The 19304-nt window shown below is 41.5% G+C and overlaps 1 protein-coding gene across 2 annotated transcripts; it reads right to left on the bottom strand.

The window, feature by feature from the left end:
- Positions 1-1946: 1946 nt before the first annotated feature.
- Positions 1947-17699, bottom strand: rexo1 (REX1, RNA exonuclease 1 homolog). 2 transcript variants are annotated; one of them, XM_030727739.1, is made up of 16 exons: positions 17370-17699; positions 13859-15696; positions 13640-13741; positions 12107-12317; positions 11837-11985; positions 11614-11751; positions 11059-11182; positions 10609-10734; positions 9853-9993; positions 9604-9717; positions 9393-9466; positions 5693-5803; positions 5369-5484; positions 5072-5210; positions 4737-4857; positions 1947-3036 (listed from the first exon to the last, which is right to left on the bottom strand). In XM_030727739.1, the coding sequence occupies exons 1-16, from the start codon at positions 17557-17559 to the stop codon at positions 2948-2950; spliced, it is 3783 nt and encodes a 1260-aa protein (XP_030583599.1). In that variant the 5' UTR covers positions 17560-17699; the 3' UTR covers positions 1947-2947. The 2 variants fall into 2 exon arrangements, 1 of the variants encoding a protein (XP_030583599.1); XR_004019893.1 differs by lacking the exons at positions 1947-3036; positions 4737-4857; positions 9393-9466 and having other exon boundaries at positions 5184-5210.
- Between the last annotated feature and the right edge of the window lie 1605 nt (positions 17700-19304).

Below are 19304 nucleotides of genomic sequence, written 5' to 3'. Positions count from 1 at the left end.
CCCTCTAAGCTGCTTTGCTCCACATGTTCGAAATCTCTGGAACACTCAATAAACACTAGGAAGCCCCCCTCCCTGTCACTGGAACATTGTGTAGGTATTGATCCCCACTAACTGGGTCTTTTAATACCTGGGGTCTGTGGCTCGGCCTGGGGAAATGCATACTGACATGTGACGGGAGGAGCTTAATAGGCAAACACACCGAAGAAAGGATGGGCCTCTTAGTTTAGCATTTCTCTCCTATCTTTTTTTTTTTCCACAAATTACACATCTGCTGGAGAAAGGAGAACTTAAACCCTGCTGCACCTGCTGTTTAAAGGGACATATAGACTGCAAGAGGCCCAGTCCTGTCCCGAGAGAAAGCTGTCACACTGTCAAAAACTATTTGTGCAGCAGTGGTGGAAGAAGTCTTCAGATCTGAACAACAGCATAAACCCCACCACAAGGTAAAGTCCTGAAAAGAGAGCCCAGCTTCAGCAAGAAGCACCAAAATGCACTTAAAGTTTGAGTATTTGCTACGTGCACAAACAGCACCTGTGAACCTTAGGATGTATCCAAAGGGGAAGGAGCATTTTACTCTTGCCACTTGAGCTCATTTTAACAAGTGCACTTAAAACTCATGCAGGAATTTCACAGAAACAACAAACACTTTCCTCTTTTAAATATTTTCTTTTTAGTTCTTTTCAGCCACTCAAGAGCTCATGAACATGATTTTTTTATCTGACTGTTCAAATGTCGAGTTCAGTTTGTTAAATCAAGCTTTGTAGATCGCTCAAGAAAACATGAATATCATATGTTAAAGTCTCCCTTCATGGAAAAAAATAGAGAATTGTAATTGTTGACTTTTTGAGCATTGCTGTACTGAAAGGTGTGTGTTCAGTATTTGACACCTAAAAGACTGTTCACATGTTGGTGTGCGTGCACCTGTAGGTACAACTGGATATTTAAACCCATGGAACACTAAAGCCTCAGGACAGACTTTCAGTGACGTACGAACCGTCTCATATACAGTGGTTGCACCATGGCCATTTTAAAAAGTACTTATTCATATGGTATGGGTTTTTAAATGTAGATGCCATTTTAATCTTCTCTAAACAGGTTTACGAAGTTTTTTAAAGCAAAAATAATGCCAAGCACTCATTGTTATTCAGAGCACTTTTAATTCTTGAAGGGGGTCTACTAAGTAAAAGCTTTAAATAAAAAATGGGAATCATGGGTATCATACACTCAATTTAACAGTCATAATTTCATGTCTTATCCTCATGTGACTCGCAGAACTGACTCCTAAAACTGAGAAAATGGAAATGGAAAGAAAATGTGTCCTGTTTCATTTATTAAACTTGTTCTGCAAGCTTAGAGCAGTTTTACATTTTTATGGCAATCTAAGTTTAATAAGGTTCTCCCACACTAACACTGGGCCCAGCCTCCATTTGCCCCTGAAACACTTGAGTTGTGGGTCTCACAGATTTCACGCAAAGTTGGAAACATGCCGACATGACTGCATCATATCATTTCTGCACAGATGTCAGCTGCACATTCTTTCCGCCAATGTCCAGTTCTACCACATTCCTGAGGTGGTATCGGTTCCCAACTAGGAACATCACCGAATTCATTGCCATAAACTTTTACCTGGCGACATGGTGCGTTATGATGCCGGGAGCTGCCGTTAGAAGGTGATAAAAAGGTCAGCGGCAAACTCAGATACTCATTCAAACAATAATTGGCTACCACGAATGGACCCAAAAGACAGGAAAGGAAGCATCGATTGATGACAGCACGAATAATGAGGTGTACAGGTGTTCCTAATAAAGTGGACACTGAGTGTATGGAACCAAAAATCAGATAAATGTAGTGGAGTTTAAGAAGTGCAATACTTCCTTGTGGAAAGCAGAGCAACAAAAATACTTGCACATATACTTAGTGTTAAAATGAGAAAACACAACAACATGTAGTTTTAACTAACACATTTTAATAGAAAAAGATGAACCCAAAAAAATGAATACAAAAGGAAAACTGCTTATTTACAGCACTGGTAGTTTTTCAGTCATTTCCAACATAAACAGCACAGGTTAGCTGATGCTCACTAAATGGTAACTTGTTTGCTGTTAATAACCAAGACTTAGTTTAATGACACTAAACCTAATTTAGTAATTTTGTGGAAGAATTACATGTCATACCTGCTGTCACAACTATTCCCGTGGTTTCATGCAGTGCCCATGACACAGAGACAACGGTGGATATAGTGAGTATTTTGTCTGAACTTTAAAATACAGATATAATCCTTCAACTATACCAAACCAAACAGGCAGACTTCACATGTTTTTGTTTTCCAATATGATCAAGTATTTCTCAGATTTGAGAGCCAACCAACAAAAATAACTCTGTTAGAAATGCCTTATAAACACATCGTCAGTGACAAGAAACCTGGTGCAACATGAATAAGTGCATTTACATCGCAACGTTCGAAGGACTAAAGAGATCAAAGCACCTAAATGTAACTAAAAATAAGTAACACATCATTCATTACAACACACATGAGGTACTCAGACTTGGGCCCTAAACAACAAGAGCATTTCTATAGTGCAATTTAGGCTGAAGATACAGCCTGGCATGAATATCGTTAATTTCCTAATGTTCAGTGGACAATGACCCAACTTTTCAACTAGTTCTCCTGTAGAGTAGTTTTATTTATGAATAGGTTTGAGGCCTTAAACAGAAATACATGTTAACTTACATTTTATAGAACTGAAATAAAAATTAGCAAATGAAAACATTGTTAATTGAGGCTCCTATTGCTTTGAGGGGGCTGACAGCTCTCATCTCAAATACAGTAGACAGCATCAACACCGAGCTTCTCTCAGGCTTTTACTGATTAAAATGGTCTGTCCACCTGCAACCGGCACGAAAGCAGGAAATCATACTCAAGAACACAGAGCAGAGAGGTCAGAGGTCATCTTTTGACCTTTGCATCCTCCTTGATCTTCCAAATCATCAGCTCCATGCAGGCAGTTGCATCTTCGCTCGAATCGTGGCCTTCCACTGAAAACATACAAATGATTGATTTTTGTTACCTCAACATTGCAAAATAAAAGCTCAAAAGTTCAAGCTTATAGTTAGGGCTGGATCAGGTGACCACAAACCATCCTGCAATAGGCCAAGGCTGCTGAGAGGGGGAGAAGTGTTTCTTCTTCACTCACCTCTTCACTCTGCACTTAATGATTACGTAGTTATTATGAATCACTGGCTCTCTTTCACAGTTTGTCTTTTGTCCCGCCCGGTCAAGGCAGATGACTCCCCCTCCCTGAGCCTGGTTTCAGTTTTTCCTTCCCTCCGTCGCCAAATGCTTGTTCGTAGGTGGTCATTTAATTGTTGGGGTTTTCGCTGTAATTACTGTATGGTCTTTACCTTACAATTTAAAGCACCTTGAGGCGACTGTTGTGATTTGGCGCTATATTAATAAAATGAATTGAAGTGAAAAGACCCTAAAGAAGTAACACACTTCCCACCACTGAGGATAGCAGAGATGAAGAGTGGGCCACAGAGATTTGAGATCACATTTGGATCATTGCTTCTCAAGGTATGTAATACAACTTTAATAAGTGGAACTCCCCCTTTATGCAGGTCTTTAAACTCAAACAACCCACAATGTGATTGACTTAAAGGCAGGATGAAAATCTGGATTTATCATGAAAAGCAGCAAAAAGACTTAAGCGCTTAAAATGAAGGCAACTGGACTTCTTTTTGGTTTGTGAAGACATTTCATGTTTTATCCAAGAGGCTTTTTCAGTTCTAAAAGTTGACAAACCCAGGAGAGCATGCAAACCTTGGAGGACCACCTCCAAGAGCACAACCCCCACCTGACTAGGGGTTAAAGACCTGTGAGGCTCTATCCGTTTTTAGAACTGAAGAAGCCTCTTTGATGAGAGGTCTCACGAACCAAAAAGAAGTCCAAGTTCCCTTCATTTCAAGCAACCTGAACCTGCATAGACAAACGCAGGAAAGACAGTTTCTAAAGGGGAAAAAAAGCATGTTAAGGAACCTATTATTTTCCTGGAGCCGTTTCATTCATAGAGCTTCATATTCCAGGTCTAAAGCAGTGATGTCTCCCTAAAGCTGCGAGGTGTTTCAGTAAACTGTACTGAAAAGCCTTTAAACACTCAGGCTTCTGCAGCGACATCTGCTGGTGACACGGCCAAAGTGCAGCCACGTAAAGACCCATTTGTTAGACAGTGCTTCATCCTCTTCACCAGCAGAATTAAAACTTGTGTGAGATGAGCTTTATCTGGAGGCCCCACCTGAAGACACTAATGAATTTAAATTTATAGCTGTTCAGTTTCATTTTATTGGACCCTCCAGGTTCACTACATTCCTTAGCGACTCCTGTTACAACTTGTTATAACTTTTCTAACTATAATTTCACCCAAAGGACCAACTGAAACACCAGCCATCTGAAGAAAAGACATTTTTTATATTCTCACCAAAAAGACAAATATTTACTCCTTTAGTCTTGAAAAATGGTGTGTGTGTGTGTAAGACACACACACACACACACACACACACACAATGACTGCAATTTTGAATGGGATGGACAGCAGTGCAGTGGTTAGCACAAAAAGAGGTTCTAGGGTGGAAACAACGGACTCGCGTGTTCTCCCGGTTTCCTCCCACAGTCCAGAAACACGCTTGTTAGGGAAACTGGTGAGGCTAAATTACACATGAATCAATGACATCGTTCTCACCGTTGTCCTGGATGATGCGTTTGAGGTGATCGGCCATCAGGCTCTTCAAGGCACGCTTGTAGGGCAAACCAAGGCGGTGAGGAAACACAATGGCCGTGTCTACAACTGAACTGTGGATGAGCTGGAATCAAGACAGAAAAGCACACATCAAAGCTTTTTTTTTTTTTAAATTAAAAAAAAAAAAAAGCTTATTAAATTGCAGTGGCCATTTGGTAAACTTGTGGTTCCCAAACATTTGAGGTAATTTAATACATTTTAAGCACAGGAAAGACATCCCTTTAAAAAAGAAAATAAAACTGGTTTAGATATTTTCCAAACATGAAGAAGTAACTCACTTTCAGAGCGAGGAGGTCGCTCTCCAGACTGTGTCCTATGAGGATGGATTCAGCACTGAACATAGAGAGCAGCACAGCCTGAACATCTCTCAGGGTGATGGTGGCGCTCTCCAAATCCTCCGCCGTTACACCTGAAAACCTGTAAGACACAAACAAGATAAAAAATAAATGTGATTGTTTCAAACACGTTGACAGCACATCTAAAATAAGTTGAAATTTGTTTTCATTACTAGTTTAGTTCAACAGCAAAAACAGACTCTTATATTGTCAGGTTACTGGGACAAACAGAGGATTCACCGTGTGTTGTAGTCAACCACTTTGCTTTCAGGTTTCACAAACGTGTCGTAGATAACTTTCATCTCAGAGTCGATGACCGTCACCCTGGTCAGTTCCAGACCCTGCTTTGTGTAACACTGTTTCCAGTCATGAGGGGAAAAATAACGAATAAATGACAAGAAACAAAGTGAAAATTATGAACATGTGCTGGGTCTTGTTTCTCCAGAAGAGAAGCTCAATAAATTACTCAATAAATCAGCTATAGTAATCAAAACACACAAAGATGATGAGATTTTTAGTGTTTTTGTTTGTTTTGTTTTTTAAATAAAGGTCCAATGGACTCACCATCTCACAGTCCAGGGCAAACACCCCTCCGTTTCCATCTGGAGGCCGAGGTTTGCTGAAGGTTGACACGTAGCCATCTACTGATTCTTTTCGCCCGTCCTGGACGTGTTGCTGTGGGGATATGAAATGGTTTAGGTCTGAGTATGGTCAGGAAAAGAAAAACAATGATAATACTTGCTTTATGTGGACAAATATTTTACATTTTCAACTGGAAGGCACAACTATAAAGGAAGCTGACCGACCTTTGATTCCTAATGGCAACCTCTCCTCCCAATTTATATGCAATTAATCATTAACATACTGTAGGTAAAAATATAAGGTGTATAATATAAACACCTTAATGAATTAATGCCATTAAATAGGAATATGTGTAATATAAAGTATTAAACAGGGAAAGTCAAACAGCACCTACATTCAAATGAGACCCTAAAGCATAAAAATATATAAAACATCTGCAACAGAGCAGATCAATCTTTAAGTCTACCTCTGCTGGCTTTTTATTAAGCAATGCTCCATGGCTGAACCTTCTTGCTCACACCTGTCATAAAACCACTCCAGTTTAAAAAGAAAAAAAAAGTTTAAGATACAGAAAAACGAGTGATAGTAGTTATTAATCTCTTGCTAGATAAGAACAGGATGAGTATGATGCAAAAGTTCCTAACTGAGTAAAATGACCTGGAAGTAGCCGCATGGCAGTCATAATAAGAGCTGCACGAATTATTTGAATATGAAGCAAAGGGGCCTCAGTGTTCCCTTCCCACAGCTCAAAGCGATGCATTACCCTACTGTGATTAAAAACGGACAATCAACAGAAATAATGAGTGACTTGTATCATGTAAATGGTAATGGTGGGCTTTTTTTCCATTTCATGCCATAACCTGCTGATAAGTTTCAAACCGATGTTTAACCCACAGCTGAACATTAAGCTGCTTTAATAAAAGCAGCTTCTTATGAAGTTGTTGCCTTGGGTGAAGTAGGCAGGTTCATATATTTAAAAAAAAAAAAAGCTCCATAAATCAAGATTATGAGCTATATTAAAATGACCAAAGGGAGTTTAAGGCTCACTGTAATTTAGTTTGTATGATTTATGTCATCAGTTAAAAAGTTAGAAGTATCAGAGAAAAGCCTTAATAAAGGCAGGAGACACACTGAATCGTCTCTACAGCAGGAAGGGAAAATATGAGCGAACGGGACGAGAGACTACTCTCACTGTGAACAGCACTGCTTTTCACTCTACAGGCTATAAATTCTTTTTTTAATACTCCAACTCTGGTAATGAAGTTTTTCCACCTGTGGCTCACTTTGATTGCTTAATTCCAGTACTGGAGAGTGAAGTACCTATGGTGCACTTTTTGTAGTCCATTTCCAGGAGGTTGTAGTTTTACCACACTGGACTCACGTCAACAACATCTGCAGTTACATGACAAAGCAGTCTTGTGTAAGTGGACTTCCTGAGCACCACGGCTCTCTTTTCCTAACTCACCAAGACATCTCCTTCCCATCTTTCCTCGGCCTTATGACATTTTCCATTTAGGTCAAGGAAAAGTCATTAAGACATGTAATGCAGGGAATTCTTCAGACTATTCGGCAACAAACCAGTTCTTATCATGGCTGCCACTTAGCTACTTCCTGGTCATTTCTCTTAGAAACCTTCAAAAAGAAAAAAAAAACAAAGAAACTGTTTGTCTGCAAATTTGTGCTTTTGTTTTGTTACCTGTGCTTTAGGGTTTTCAAACCCTTTTTAATTGTCATTTTTGTAAAGTTTCAGACTCATCCTAAAATAGATTAAATTATTTTTTTTATCATCAATCTAAACGTGATACTCAATAATGACAAAGCAAAGCAGGTTACTGAAGAGTTTTGTTCATCATCCATTCTCTTCCACTTATCCTATTCAGGGTTGCAGGGGGACTGGAGCCTATCCCAGCTGTCATAGGCAGGGTACACCCCGTACAGGTCGCCAGCCTGTCGCAGGGCCAACACAGAGAGACAGAAAACCATTCACACCTATGGGCAATTTAGAGTGACCAATTAACCTAACCCCAGTAAGTGCATGTCTTTGTGCTGTGAGAGGAAACCAGAGTACCCGGAGGAAACCCACGCAGACACGGGGAGAACATGCAAACTCCACACATAGAGAGAGAGGCCTGGGCCAAGGTGGAATCAAACCCAGGCCTAGATGTCATTCTAGCTGTGAGGCAGCAGTGCTAACCGCCATGCCACCGTGCTGCCCAGTTTTGTTGATTTATTTATTTAATTCAAACATACTATCAATGTTAGTGTTTAGATTCTGGGAAGCACCACTGAGTTCTGGTGCATCCTGTTTCTCTCCATGCTTCTTCAGATGCTTCTACAAATTAACTGCACTCAGACCACCTGTCTCCATTTGAATTTATTGGCCTATAATAAAGATACACAACTGTCCGAAGTTCTCACAGTTGCTGATGTATGTCAGAGTGGAAACCATGAAGTCAATATAATCTGTAGACCTGCAGGACAGGACTGCATCAAGCTACAGATGTGGGGAAGGATTTAAAAAAAAAAAAAAATCTGCAGCATTAAAAAGTCTCCAAAGAGAATGGTGGGAAACATGAACAGTCTCCCTACTGGCCGCCAAACCAAACTGACTAATCTGGGATGAAAGGAGTTGGTTAGTCAGCTAATCGTGAATCAAACGGTCACAATGAATCCAGAGCTCCTTTATGGAAAAGAAAGAACCTTACAGTAGGAAAAACAACAGAGTCACGTGCCACAAATCAGGTTTTAAGTGGCTAGAGAGAAAATGTTTCTCACACTGAAGACACAGAATCACCCACTGTGAGTGGGGCTAGAAGGCAGCCCGATGAAAATTGGGTCATAAGAAGAAAAATCCTTTGGTCTGATGAAACAAAGGGTGAACTATTTTAGAGTTCCCAAGGGCATGTGTTGATGAAGCAAGGCACTTAGCATCAATTCGTGAATACAGCTGCTACAGTTAAAAATGGCTGTAGCAGCATTGTGCAATGGGAATGGTTTTTCTGCAAAAGGGACTGGAATATGAGTCAGAATAGATGCAAAGATGGATGCGGAAAGCTTCAGAGCATCTAAGTGAAAACCTTACCAGGCCGGGGAGAAGGCTTGCATTTCAACAAGACAACCACCTGAAACACACCAGCAAGAAAAGTCCTTGGGAAAACTGAGAAGGAGTGAACCCAATCAAGTATCTCTAGAGGGAACTGAAAGTGGCCGTGCACCAGCCCACCCCCCCACCCCCAGCCCGTATGAGACTGAGCAGTTCTGCCAAGAAGACTGGGACAAACTTTGTTTGTAAGAAGACTGCTGAAGGGACTTTAAGTGCAAAGTGAAGGGTCAAAATATTTTAGCCTTCTTTTAATGCATTATTTACAATATTTTATTAAATACAGAGTGTATTTAATATGTTTACATTTAACCTTTTTGTTCTTTGCCAAAGTTGGGGACTGTCAATTGTGTGTAGATTGCTGAGAACAACAGAATCCATTTTAAGACTTTCTGAATGCACTGTGTTGTCGTGATTTCTAGAAAAAAATCATCATACTGATCAAAACGTGGCAGTTATTAACAAAACACAGTGGGAGCACAAAAGTATGTGTACCTGCTCTTCATACAACTCAACTAAGATAAAAATCCTTTTAAGGGAGTGTTGTCATTTCATGTAGTGGTGGTTTTTTTTCTATGATACCTTGGCCATTTGGCAACCTGGAGCACCCACAGCTGCAGCACAACAGCTGTAGTTGGTCTCCCAGCCTCCAGCAACTTAAAGAGAGGGACAGGAGACAGATAGGAAGTAAATATAAAGCTGAAAGGAAAGGCAATGATCACTGACACTGAAGACTGGGAGACTGATTAGGATGCCGTTTTGTTTAATAACCATTTGCACCAAGCAACCATACCTTTATGTCTGCGTAAGCGTCCCCAGTGATAGCTACATTCCTCCTTCCGCACGCAGCTGCCGTTGATGTTGACCTTATACTCTGCACCACATCGACAACATATCTTGGAAAACGCTGCAAAAAACATAGAGTCCGTGAGCTGAAAAACCAATTAACTGCTGGTTTACAAGCACAACATGAATTCACAGTATCCATCACCAATTTGTGATTAACAGATTAAGAGAGAAGCGGGGTCACGCTGTCACTCACAGTCTGTGACGGCCTTTTTCTCTGGCTGGTTGTAAATGATGGCCTTGCCGGCAGCGTCCGGGTTCGGCCTCGGGTATCCGTGCTCCTGGAGCTGCTCCTCTGTCATCAGGTACGCTTTCATCTTCCTGTACAGTGTGGCTCCTACAGGGAGACACGGTCACCTAAATGCTGTCTTTTTTACGTTGACGTAACAAATATGCACTGAAAATGTGAACAAACACTGGATGACAACTGCAAGCATTTAATATAACTGCTGCTCTTCTCGTGGCACACAGCTCGAGTGAAAATAAACCTTGACGGTCGATTCAATTTAGCTTTTTTACTCTTCTATTAAAAGGATTTATTAGCTCCTGTTGATCAATGAACAATTCTTTTAGAAAAAAGTCTAGTAAACATGTTCCCTCTGACGTCGGGTCATGGGGCAGGTAGTTAGTGGTAAACAGGACCGTGATGGTTGTCACAAGACCATCTGAACAGCTTCACTGTTAAAGCAAAAGAACCTCAAAACATCAGGGAGTACATAAGTCTCTACTTGATACAAAGATTCTTTCAGCTTCCTTTCCTTTTACTATCCTAAATTTTTGACTTCATCAGATGTATAATCTTAGAGAAAATAAATTAAAAAGAGAAAAAAAATTATGTTCCTAACAATTCCAGAGGAAGACAGCTGAAAGCGTGACCATTCGTGTGACCATGAACAAGATCATTTATTCTGGACACAGCCAGAATAAATGACCAGAATAACTCATCCCTCACCAGTGAGTTTCTCCTCCTGTTGTTTACCCATCCTGTTGACAGTGAAGCTGGTTGTGGCAGCGAGACGACCTCCCAGAACTTCTTCATGGGACTGTGGCTTCCTTTTAGCTACTGACCCCGGGTCCTCTGTGGGGTGGGAGTGGGGGGCAGGGGGTCACAAAATGAGAAATGTGATCCACTGAATTTTGTCTGACCACAGTATACACAACCAGCACCGTTTTTTTGTTCAAATTCTTCAAATGTGAGGACATAAGCTGATAAATAAATGTATCATGTATCATAACTATTGTAATGCACTGTATATGGAAAAAGGGGTACATCTGGTTCCATTCCTTTTGTTGTCTGTATAGCTTCATGAATATAAATAAAAAGCTCTGTGCTCTCTGTGTACTGCAGTCACTGTAACATACATAGGAAATGGCACACTGTGCATAGACTGAGGTGACATACTGCTGGCAGGAGACGGACTCGAGCTGCTTTTGCTCCGGAGCTTCTTCAGCGTGTTGACAGCGACATTGAGGTAGATGTTCTTACTGCTACTGCGTTCATACACCAGCTTCTCCTCATCAAGGGCCTGAAACAAGATATCCACTTACACCACTGTAGTACACTGAGATTTATTAATGATTTAATAATGAGGAATCCCCTAATAAACACGGTTTATCCATCAACAGACACGTTAATGCTACACATGGTATAAAATATGGATATAGCTAGCATAACATCACCTACTGGTTTCTTGAATCCTGTTTTGAAGCCTTGAGATGAGCATTTCAACAGACACCATCACAGTTTCAAAAAACCCAAATGTGATGAGGAGGGTCTGACTTGTGACTGACAGCTTGTTAGCCAATGAGTGTGCGGTTTCATACTACAGATAATCCTCCATTTCATGATCAAGATTTTCAAAGCAGACTTAATTTTTTATTCAATATGACCCACTTTTATCTTGAACCACACTGATCACAGTCCAGGGTGCAACTCTTTCAAATGTCCTGTTCATACCATGTGGAAGGCGTCATCCTCTGATCGTGAAAATTTGACACATTCGTCCATGAAAGCGTTGAGGTAGCGCTGGCGGATGTTGGTGGGAACTTTGGCCCCAAACTCAATGGGGATGACAGGGCGCCTCATTGAAGAACTCTAAAAAGGGTCAAAACCAGAGAGAGTACTTCATGCCAGTTGCACAAAATATCCAAAACAACAGATTACAGGACGCTCTGGATACCTTCAGGGTGGGTGTGTGTGCCACCCTCCGCTGTGTGACAGTAGATGAGGTCTTGGACAAAATACCAGCTGTGGTTTGGGCTTTGACACTCTGGAGGGTCTGACTTGGAGATAACACACGACTAGTAGCCTGTTTAGCATCTGCAGGACCTAATCAGAAAGGCAGACAAACACAAACACATACATGTAACTTCAGCCCTTAGAGGTAAAGTTTTTGCTATTTCTGCCTCTCAGCAAAGAAGGCTTAGCTGGACTACTGAGGCACTCATACTTGTTTTAGAGGATGTTATCTGAGGGTTAGGACGGTGCGCTATTCTCTTCCTCTCTCCAGAAAAGCTGGGGCTTGAGGTCTGTGCGGCTGCTTTGACTGAAGCAGAAAGCTGAGCGGCTTGCTGCTGAGCCATCTGCATACGCTGGTAGCAGATCTCCTGGGCCGTGGGTCTCTTATATGGCCGCACGACAGTCTTAGAAGGTGCATCGGTCTGAAAAATGAGAACAGGAAGTTTTATCTAAAATTAAACACTCTGATCTTTATATGGAAAATGTGGATGAAATTACATGGATAAGATGAAGCCACTGATGAATATTATAATTGTACATACAATATGAACTATTAGAAATCAGTTTGGAGGTAGCTCCTCTATGAAACTGTGAGTTACTAGCAGTTCAGCAGCTCATAGGCTACCACACGTAAGCCTCGTTTATGCATTATATTAAAACCAAATTTAATAATAAATTACATTTTTGTGTGCTTAAACACAGCAGACAGGGACGTTTCTGATGATGCAGTTCAAAAAGGCTGCATTTCAAAAGGCACGCAGAGCAGCTGAACAGCCCGCTCATTAGATCACCAAAATCTTTGCTGACCATTTTTTTCACCACAGGTATGGAAACACGCTTGAACACACTGTGAATGCTTAACACCTATCAAATTATGAGTGGAAAACCCCCATGGCCTCGGATTCCAATAATTTCACACCATGTTCTCGCTCTTTACTTCCTCATTTGCTGCATTGGTAAAATGTGTGAACTTCCTGAAGTGACACCTGTACTGAAATAAAACAGTGTCACAGCTGGGTCTGCTGTGGCACCTCGGGGATTTTTTTTTTTTTTTGCTGTTTGTTCTCCCTTTGACTTCAGCGTTTAAAGAACAGAGCAAACAGAAGTGTGAGCAAGTGATAAAAATTTGACTATTCAACATTATTACTACAAACCTAAAACATTTAGGTAACTTCTTCTTATAAGATAGTAAACTTTTAGTGTTTGGACATTTAAAGATGTCTCTTTGAACTCATCAGTGAGGAAAGCCAGGAAAAAAAACATTATATTAGTACACTTTAATTCTCCATAGTCCAACTGAAAGTGAACACTAAACTAAGCCTGCAGACAGTAGATTGTTTAGAATTGCTTTGTCTCATTGCTCACAACTGTAGTGCTATATGAGAAGTTACAGTGATCACTTTATTTAAACTTGGGGTTAGGTTAACTGGTGATTCTAAATTGTGCACAGATGCTAATGTGAGCATGAATGGTTGTCTGTTTCTCTGTGTTAGCCCTGCAACAGGCTGCCGACCTCTCCGGGGTGTACCCCGCCTCTTGCCCTATGACAGCTGGGATAGGCTCCATCCCCCGACCCCCACCCACTTTATTTAAATTTGACTGCACAGTTTTTGGGGAAACTACACCGTGAACAGAACTCCTACTAGTGCTTTATACAGAGAGTAAATTTGGCTACACTAGCTGCACTGTACTGCCAGTCCAGATTGTGAGATTATGGGACAGAAAGTAACAGGAAGAAACTTACATTTCCTTTGGCAACAAAATGGGACACTCTCTTCTTTTGACCAGGGAAGAGAGTGGTTAAAGTGCTGTCTGTGCTTTTCTCCTCCTCTGAATCCCTGGAGTGCTGAGAGGGCACAACATATTTTTTTTTAATTGAAATCCAAGCAAGTACATTAGCAAAAGAGGAGTGTACAAAAAGGAGCAACTAAAGTGTGACAGACACTGAAACAAACACTAGTACCTGCTTAGCCTGCCTTCCCTTGTCTTCCTTCTTCACATCTTTGGATTCATTAAAGATCCTCAAACACTCCTCCATGGGATCTGAGTCAAAGTCCAGATCATCCTGGAAACCAGATAAGTCGATTTTGATGCCATCAACCTCGTCCCTACCCATCCTGCTGCAGTCCACGTCACGGTCGCCCTCATCCTCAGAGGAAGACGGAGTCAGTTCTGATGCTTTCCTCTTGTTCAGACAAGCCCTCTTTAAGGCGTCAGCCGATTTCCTCACCAGAACTTCCTCGGCTTCATCGCCATAATCCACCTCCATTGGCTCAGCCTCATCTGGACTCTCATCTCCAAACAGATCAGCGTGGCTCAGACTCAGACTCTGTCTCTTCACGTTTGAAGAGCCGATGTTTTGCTTCACTTTATCTCTACTGTTTGATGAACTCACTTTACTGCTGCTAGAACTGCTTTTACTAACTTTTTTTGCATCTTTTTCTCTTTTGATACTATCAAGCTTACCATTTTTGTGGGGGTGGTCCTTACACTTGCTGTGTTCCTTTTCTTTGTCTGAGGTTTTGGGTTTCTTGCTTTCCCTTGCACCATTTTCTGCATATTTCTCTTGTCTGCTTGGGTCAATTTTAACTTTGTCAACAGTTTTCAATTTGCCATCACTCTTCTTTTCATCCCTGCTTTCCTTGGGAACTTTGTCTGATGTCTTAACCTTTACTGTGTTTTTCCTATCGTCTTTCTTGTCGTGACTCCTATTCTCCTTTTTTGCTGAATCCTGGTTTGAGCTTTTTATCGACCCTTTGTTATTAATGCTGCTGCTAACACTACTCTTACTGCTGGATGATTTGTTTACTCCCTTTTCAAGTTTATGTAATTTCTCAGACTTGCTACTTTTCTCCTGACTAGTCTGGCCTGCTTCCTTCTTCTTCTTCTCTGGGCTGTCTTTTCTTTTAATATTTTCCTGGGTGTCTGAGTCCTGTTTATTCCTCTGCGTCAGTGCATTTAGCAAACTGTCACTATTCTCTTTTCGCTCCTTCCCAAAAGCGCCAAGAGCTGATCCGTAGCTGGCTTTTCTTTGCTGGAGATTGCTAAGTGAGGTGGGGCGATACTCTGCCCCAGAGCTCTCTCCATCAGAGTCAGAGAAGGTGTACTTTTTTGTGTCTACACTTTGCTGCCGTGGCTTTTTCGCAGCTACAACATACTCCTCATCAGAGAAATCAGACCCTGACAGTTTGTGTGCTTTGCTGCTTTCTGTCCTAACAGGCTGAGAACCCTCACTCCTCTTGTTCTTCACAGCGATTCCAGCTGAGTAGTTGGACAGTGGGTCATACTCCATGTCTGTCGATGGTCTAGAATTATCCACAGTGTATTTGCACTTAGAGAAGGATGTGCTATTTGAATACTTTGGACTAGGAGGAGGAGAAGGGGGTTGATGCAAGTGTGTCCGAGATGAAGGCCTTTTCAGTGATGTAGGAACATATTCCATAGAGTTGCTGTTGTGCCCCTGATTGTCTGAATCCAAGGTATACTTGCTGCAGCCAGGGGTGGGATTATACCCTCCTGATGTGATCTGATAACTCCCAGGATCATAGGCCAAGTGTGAACCTGCTGCTTTACTTGTATCAGTCTTGCATGAAGACAAGCTGGCATTCTCACTGGGATTGTACGGTTCGTCCCCAATCCGAGAGAGCTTCCTCTTCTCCCGCTCCACCTCGCTGCGGACCTCCTCAATTGCCTTGTTGACCTGCTCCAAAGCACCACTGATGTCTCCCGAGACAGCAGGCTTGCCATTTTGCTGCTCCTGTGGTCTCACTACTTCAGGATTGAAGGGATCATAACCTTGTTCTGTAGGGGAAAAAAAAAAAAAAGATCACTGACTAGGTTTTTATGTGGATTTTAAGTAGAAATTTACAAATGCAACCAGCCTCAACGGCTAACTCATTAAGCACATCAAATATTGACCAGAAAGTAAGCCATTCACACTGTAGCTGGTTCTTTGTCCCTTTGTGTATAAAATTCAGTATTTCTGCAGTAAGTTGTGTCGACTCATAGACCACAGGCCATTCACCCAATCTGTGTAATGGATTATTGCCTTATTTATCCAAATATTTCTAGGCAGTGAGGTAGCTTTTAGACAGATTCTATTATTTTACTTTAAATTTATTTCTTTTATTTTTTTTGGGGGGGGGGGGGGGGGCATAGGCATATACACTGAATTGAAGGCATGTTAGACTCTGTCTACCCTTTATTTCAACTACATCTCCAAGTCCTACCCATCAGACCCAGTTAGCTAGATGAAGTTACATTAGAGTATATCACAACTGTCATCACATGAGGTGAAGTTTAAACTTGGACACAAATCAAACAGAAAGGTTCAGAGGCTCTGCAGTAGAAAAGTTAGAAAAGATTTAAAGAGGACCGTACAGGAATGTGAACATTTGTAGTGAGAGTAGAGGCAGGTGAAAGGGAACCTGGAGAGGTAGAGGTATGCTCTGGAGCAAAGAGGAATGAAATTCAGTAGAAGCAAAACAGAATACATGTGCGTGAAGGAGAGGGAGACAGGTCTAACAGTGAAGATGCAAGGAGTAGAAGTAGTGAAGTTAGATGAGTTTCAAGAGGGAAGGGTGAGATGGTCTGGACACGTGCAGAGGAGGGATGACGGCTATATTGTACAAAGGATGATGAAGATAGAACTGTCAGGCAAGAGGGAAAGAGGAAGACCACAGAGAAGGTTTGTGGATGTACTGAAGGAGGACATGCAGAGGGATGGTGTGACAGGAGGATGATGCTGAGGACAGGGTGTGATGGAGATCCACTGTAGCAACCCCTTAAGGGAACAGGTGAAAGAATGAGAAGAGTACTATGAACATGACTGAACATGAAAGATATTTTCCCCAACCAAAAAATGATCTAATAAAAAAATATCTGCTGGTTTACTTATTCTATTTTATAACTTAAATGTTAAATGTTAAATTGAAAATACTCTATCAGCATAACGACAATAATAAAATCCAGCAGGATATAGAGTATTATTCTTCAAGGGGAATGCACCATAGTCTTTTTAATGTCTTTGAATATAAACAATAGACCAGAACAGCTACCGGAGTGCAAGTCAGCCATGTAACACCTCACCTTCTGCACAACACTTAGTTTTTGCCTCCTGCTACACGTTGCAATAACTAACGCTGCTCAGTGCAAATACTTTACCCTTCACTGCTTTCCATTAACTCAAGCTAACTGCTTTATTCTTGTTTTTCCACGCCTTACTTTGTGCAGTGATGCGTGTAATACTCTAATATTGTACAGTACATCAGAACGAGCACGCTGCAGCAGTTTCCCGTTTGGGGTTATTTGGGGCACCCATCCGCATCAACAGCCAGGGTATTAAACAATAAGTTTGACAGGGGTTTTGGTTTTGGTTTGCCAGGTTCCACGCACACGCGCGCCACACTCATCCCACAAACTGTGCAGTCACGTATTTAAGTCTATTCAGTAACAGTCAAAACAATGGTGAGCACCTTTGTGTGCGGAGGGAAGGTCTCTTTGCTTTTTAACATCCGCCGGTGCTCCGCAGGACGGCCGTCTGTGCTGGCTGTGCCTGAAGTGACAGTACGGTCTGTTACACCCATTCCTGCCGCCTTGGCCCTCGCTGTACTCCGCGTAAAACGGACAGTCAATCCCTCGGAAGAAGCCGGTGGATCTTAACATTATCTCCAGATGTTCCTCTCATGCCCGCATAAACGCGCTCAGCCTCTTTTTGTCTACGTAGTTTTAGTCGAACTGCAGAAGCTTGTAGGAGCGACGGAACAATAACAACGTCCCTACGGCGCCATGTTGAATTGGTCAGCAGGAAGGAAATCTCGCGTGATGTTCACTCGAAGCGCGATCCGTAACGTCTTCGCGACACCCTGCGTGTAGAAAGTAGTTAGTACCCTACTCGATGCGGTTTTCCCAAACCCTGTAATTGTTCTACTCGAACACTTCTCCGTTTATTATACGGGAGTTGCACGAAGTTTGTTTTTTTTGGTTTTAATATTTATTTTCCCGGACATAGCCAGGCCCTTAAGCGCACCATTAAAGTTAAGCCAATTATAGAACACCTGGCTGCGTTCTTCATGGTACGTTTGAAAGTCAAGGAAACGAGACAACTGTTTCAAGTTTTTATTTCACAGGAATCTAGCGATTGATTATCTCAAATACAGACCTGGGGGGAGGGGGAAGCGCACATTCATTCACATAGTGACGGCTGTACATGTAGGTCCACCGTCAGAGTTCACTGGGAAGATTCATGAGCGGGAGCCTCATTAGTTAAACACCTGTGCTGTTCCCACTATGAGAGATGAGTGGTGGGAGGGAAAGAAGAAGGGGGGAAAGAAAAGAAAAAAAAAAAAAAAAAAGGTCTTGGCCATGCAGATTTAGCTCAGCATTTTGAGAACTAGGCCAGCTTATTCAGTTTACCTTCTTCGAGTTAGCAGATAAAAATAAGTGTCTCTCAAACTTATTATGGACTTTAAAGTAGGTCTCAAAATAGGGAACTACTCCTTTAAATGCTTAACTACTCCGTTAATTCGATTAACCTTTCGATTCGACTTTTTTTTTTTTTTTAAACAAAGCACGGGTTAAACATTTGTGGATGGTTAAAAGCTTTAAGGATTTAAAAATGAGTAGCCTATCAATACATCATCGTGAAGGTGGTTGGCTGTACCAACCACACCTCCTATATTGCTTTAAAAAATACAAATAAAAAAAAAAACCACAGATCTTCTGGGTCTGATGATAAAGAAAACTTCCAGCGCCTCCTAATCTGGTCCTAAGTGATACCTACCTTGAGCTCCACTGGCAAATTTAAGACTAACGCATGGTCATGATTTTTGTGCCCTCCACACAGACGCGGGGTCCAATTGGATGCAGCTCTGGCTCTCAGCTTCAGGTGCGCAGCTTAGTAATCAGTGATGCAATAACTGGCACTCTTTCAGCGCGTGAAGCTGTGGCTTCAGAGGCCATACATGGTTTCAGGGATAGCATTTAACGTTTGTTTTAACACAGGGCACATAGCCTATAGTGCTGTGCAAAGAGCTTTAATTCGAGAGGTTTAACAAAACGATTTCATTAACCGTTTAGGAATTACAGCCATTTTCATCCACAGTCCCCCCACTTCAGAGGCTCAAAAGTAACTCTGGAATTGACTGACAAGCAGTTTCATGGCCAGGTAAGACCTGCTCCCTTGTTAATCATGACAAATGAAGTTGTGTCAAAGTGTTGAATTTGTGTTTTATAGCTTTTCATTGTAATTTTAAATTTGAGGCCCAAAAAGATGTAAGTGTGAGTGAAGGGGGCCATCATTAGGCTGAAAAAATAAAATAAACCTATCAGAGAGACTGCAAAAACTTTAGGAGTGGCCAAATCAGCAATGCGTTACCAAAAGGCCTGAAGACAACTAAAGTGCATAATGA

This window comes from Archocentrus centrarchus, chromosome 4, assembly GCF_007364275.1.
Source record: "Archocentrus centrarchus isolate MPI-CPG fArcCen1 chromosome 4, fArcCen1, whole genome shotgun sequence".
NCBI classification, from domain to species: domain Eukaryota; kingdom Metazoa; phylum Chordata; class Actinopteri; order Cichliformes; family Cichlidae; genus Archocentrus; species Archocentrus centrarchus.
Note: the sequence above shows the minus strand (reverse complement) of the source record. Positions and strands in the feature narration are given on the sequence as shown.

What these genes read in the sequence shown, in the direction of transcription:
- rexo1 (XM_030727739.1), bottom strand. Translation starts at nt 17,559, where the DNA reads ATGTTAAGATCCACCGGCTTCTTCCGAGGGATTGACTGTCCGTTTTAC. An exon ending in AGGGAAGGCAGGCTAAGCAG is followed by an intron (nt 13,742 to 13,858) that starts GTACTAGTGTTT and finishes GTGCCCTCTCAG; the next exon opens with CACTCCAGGGATTCAGAGGA. An exon ending in GAAAAAGGCCGTCACAGACT is followed by an intron (nt 9,718 to 9,852) that starts GTGAGTGACAGC and finishes TGTTTTTTGCAG; the next exon opens with CGTTTTCCAAGATATGTTGT.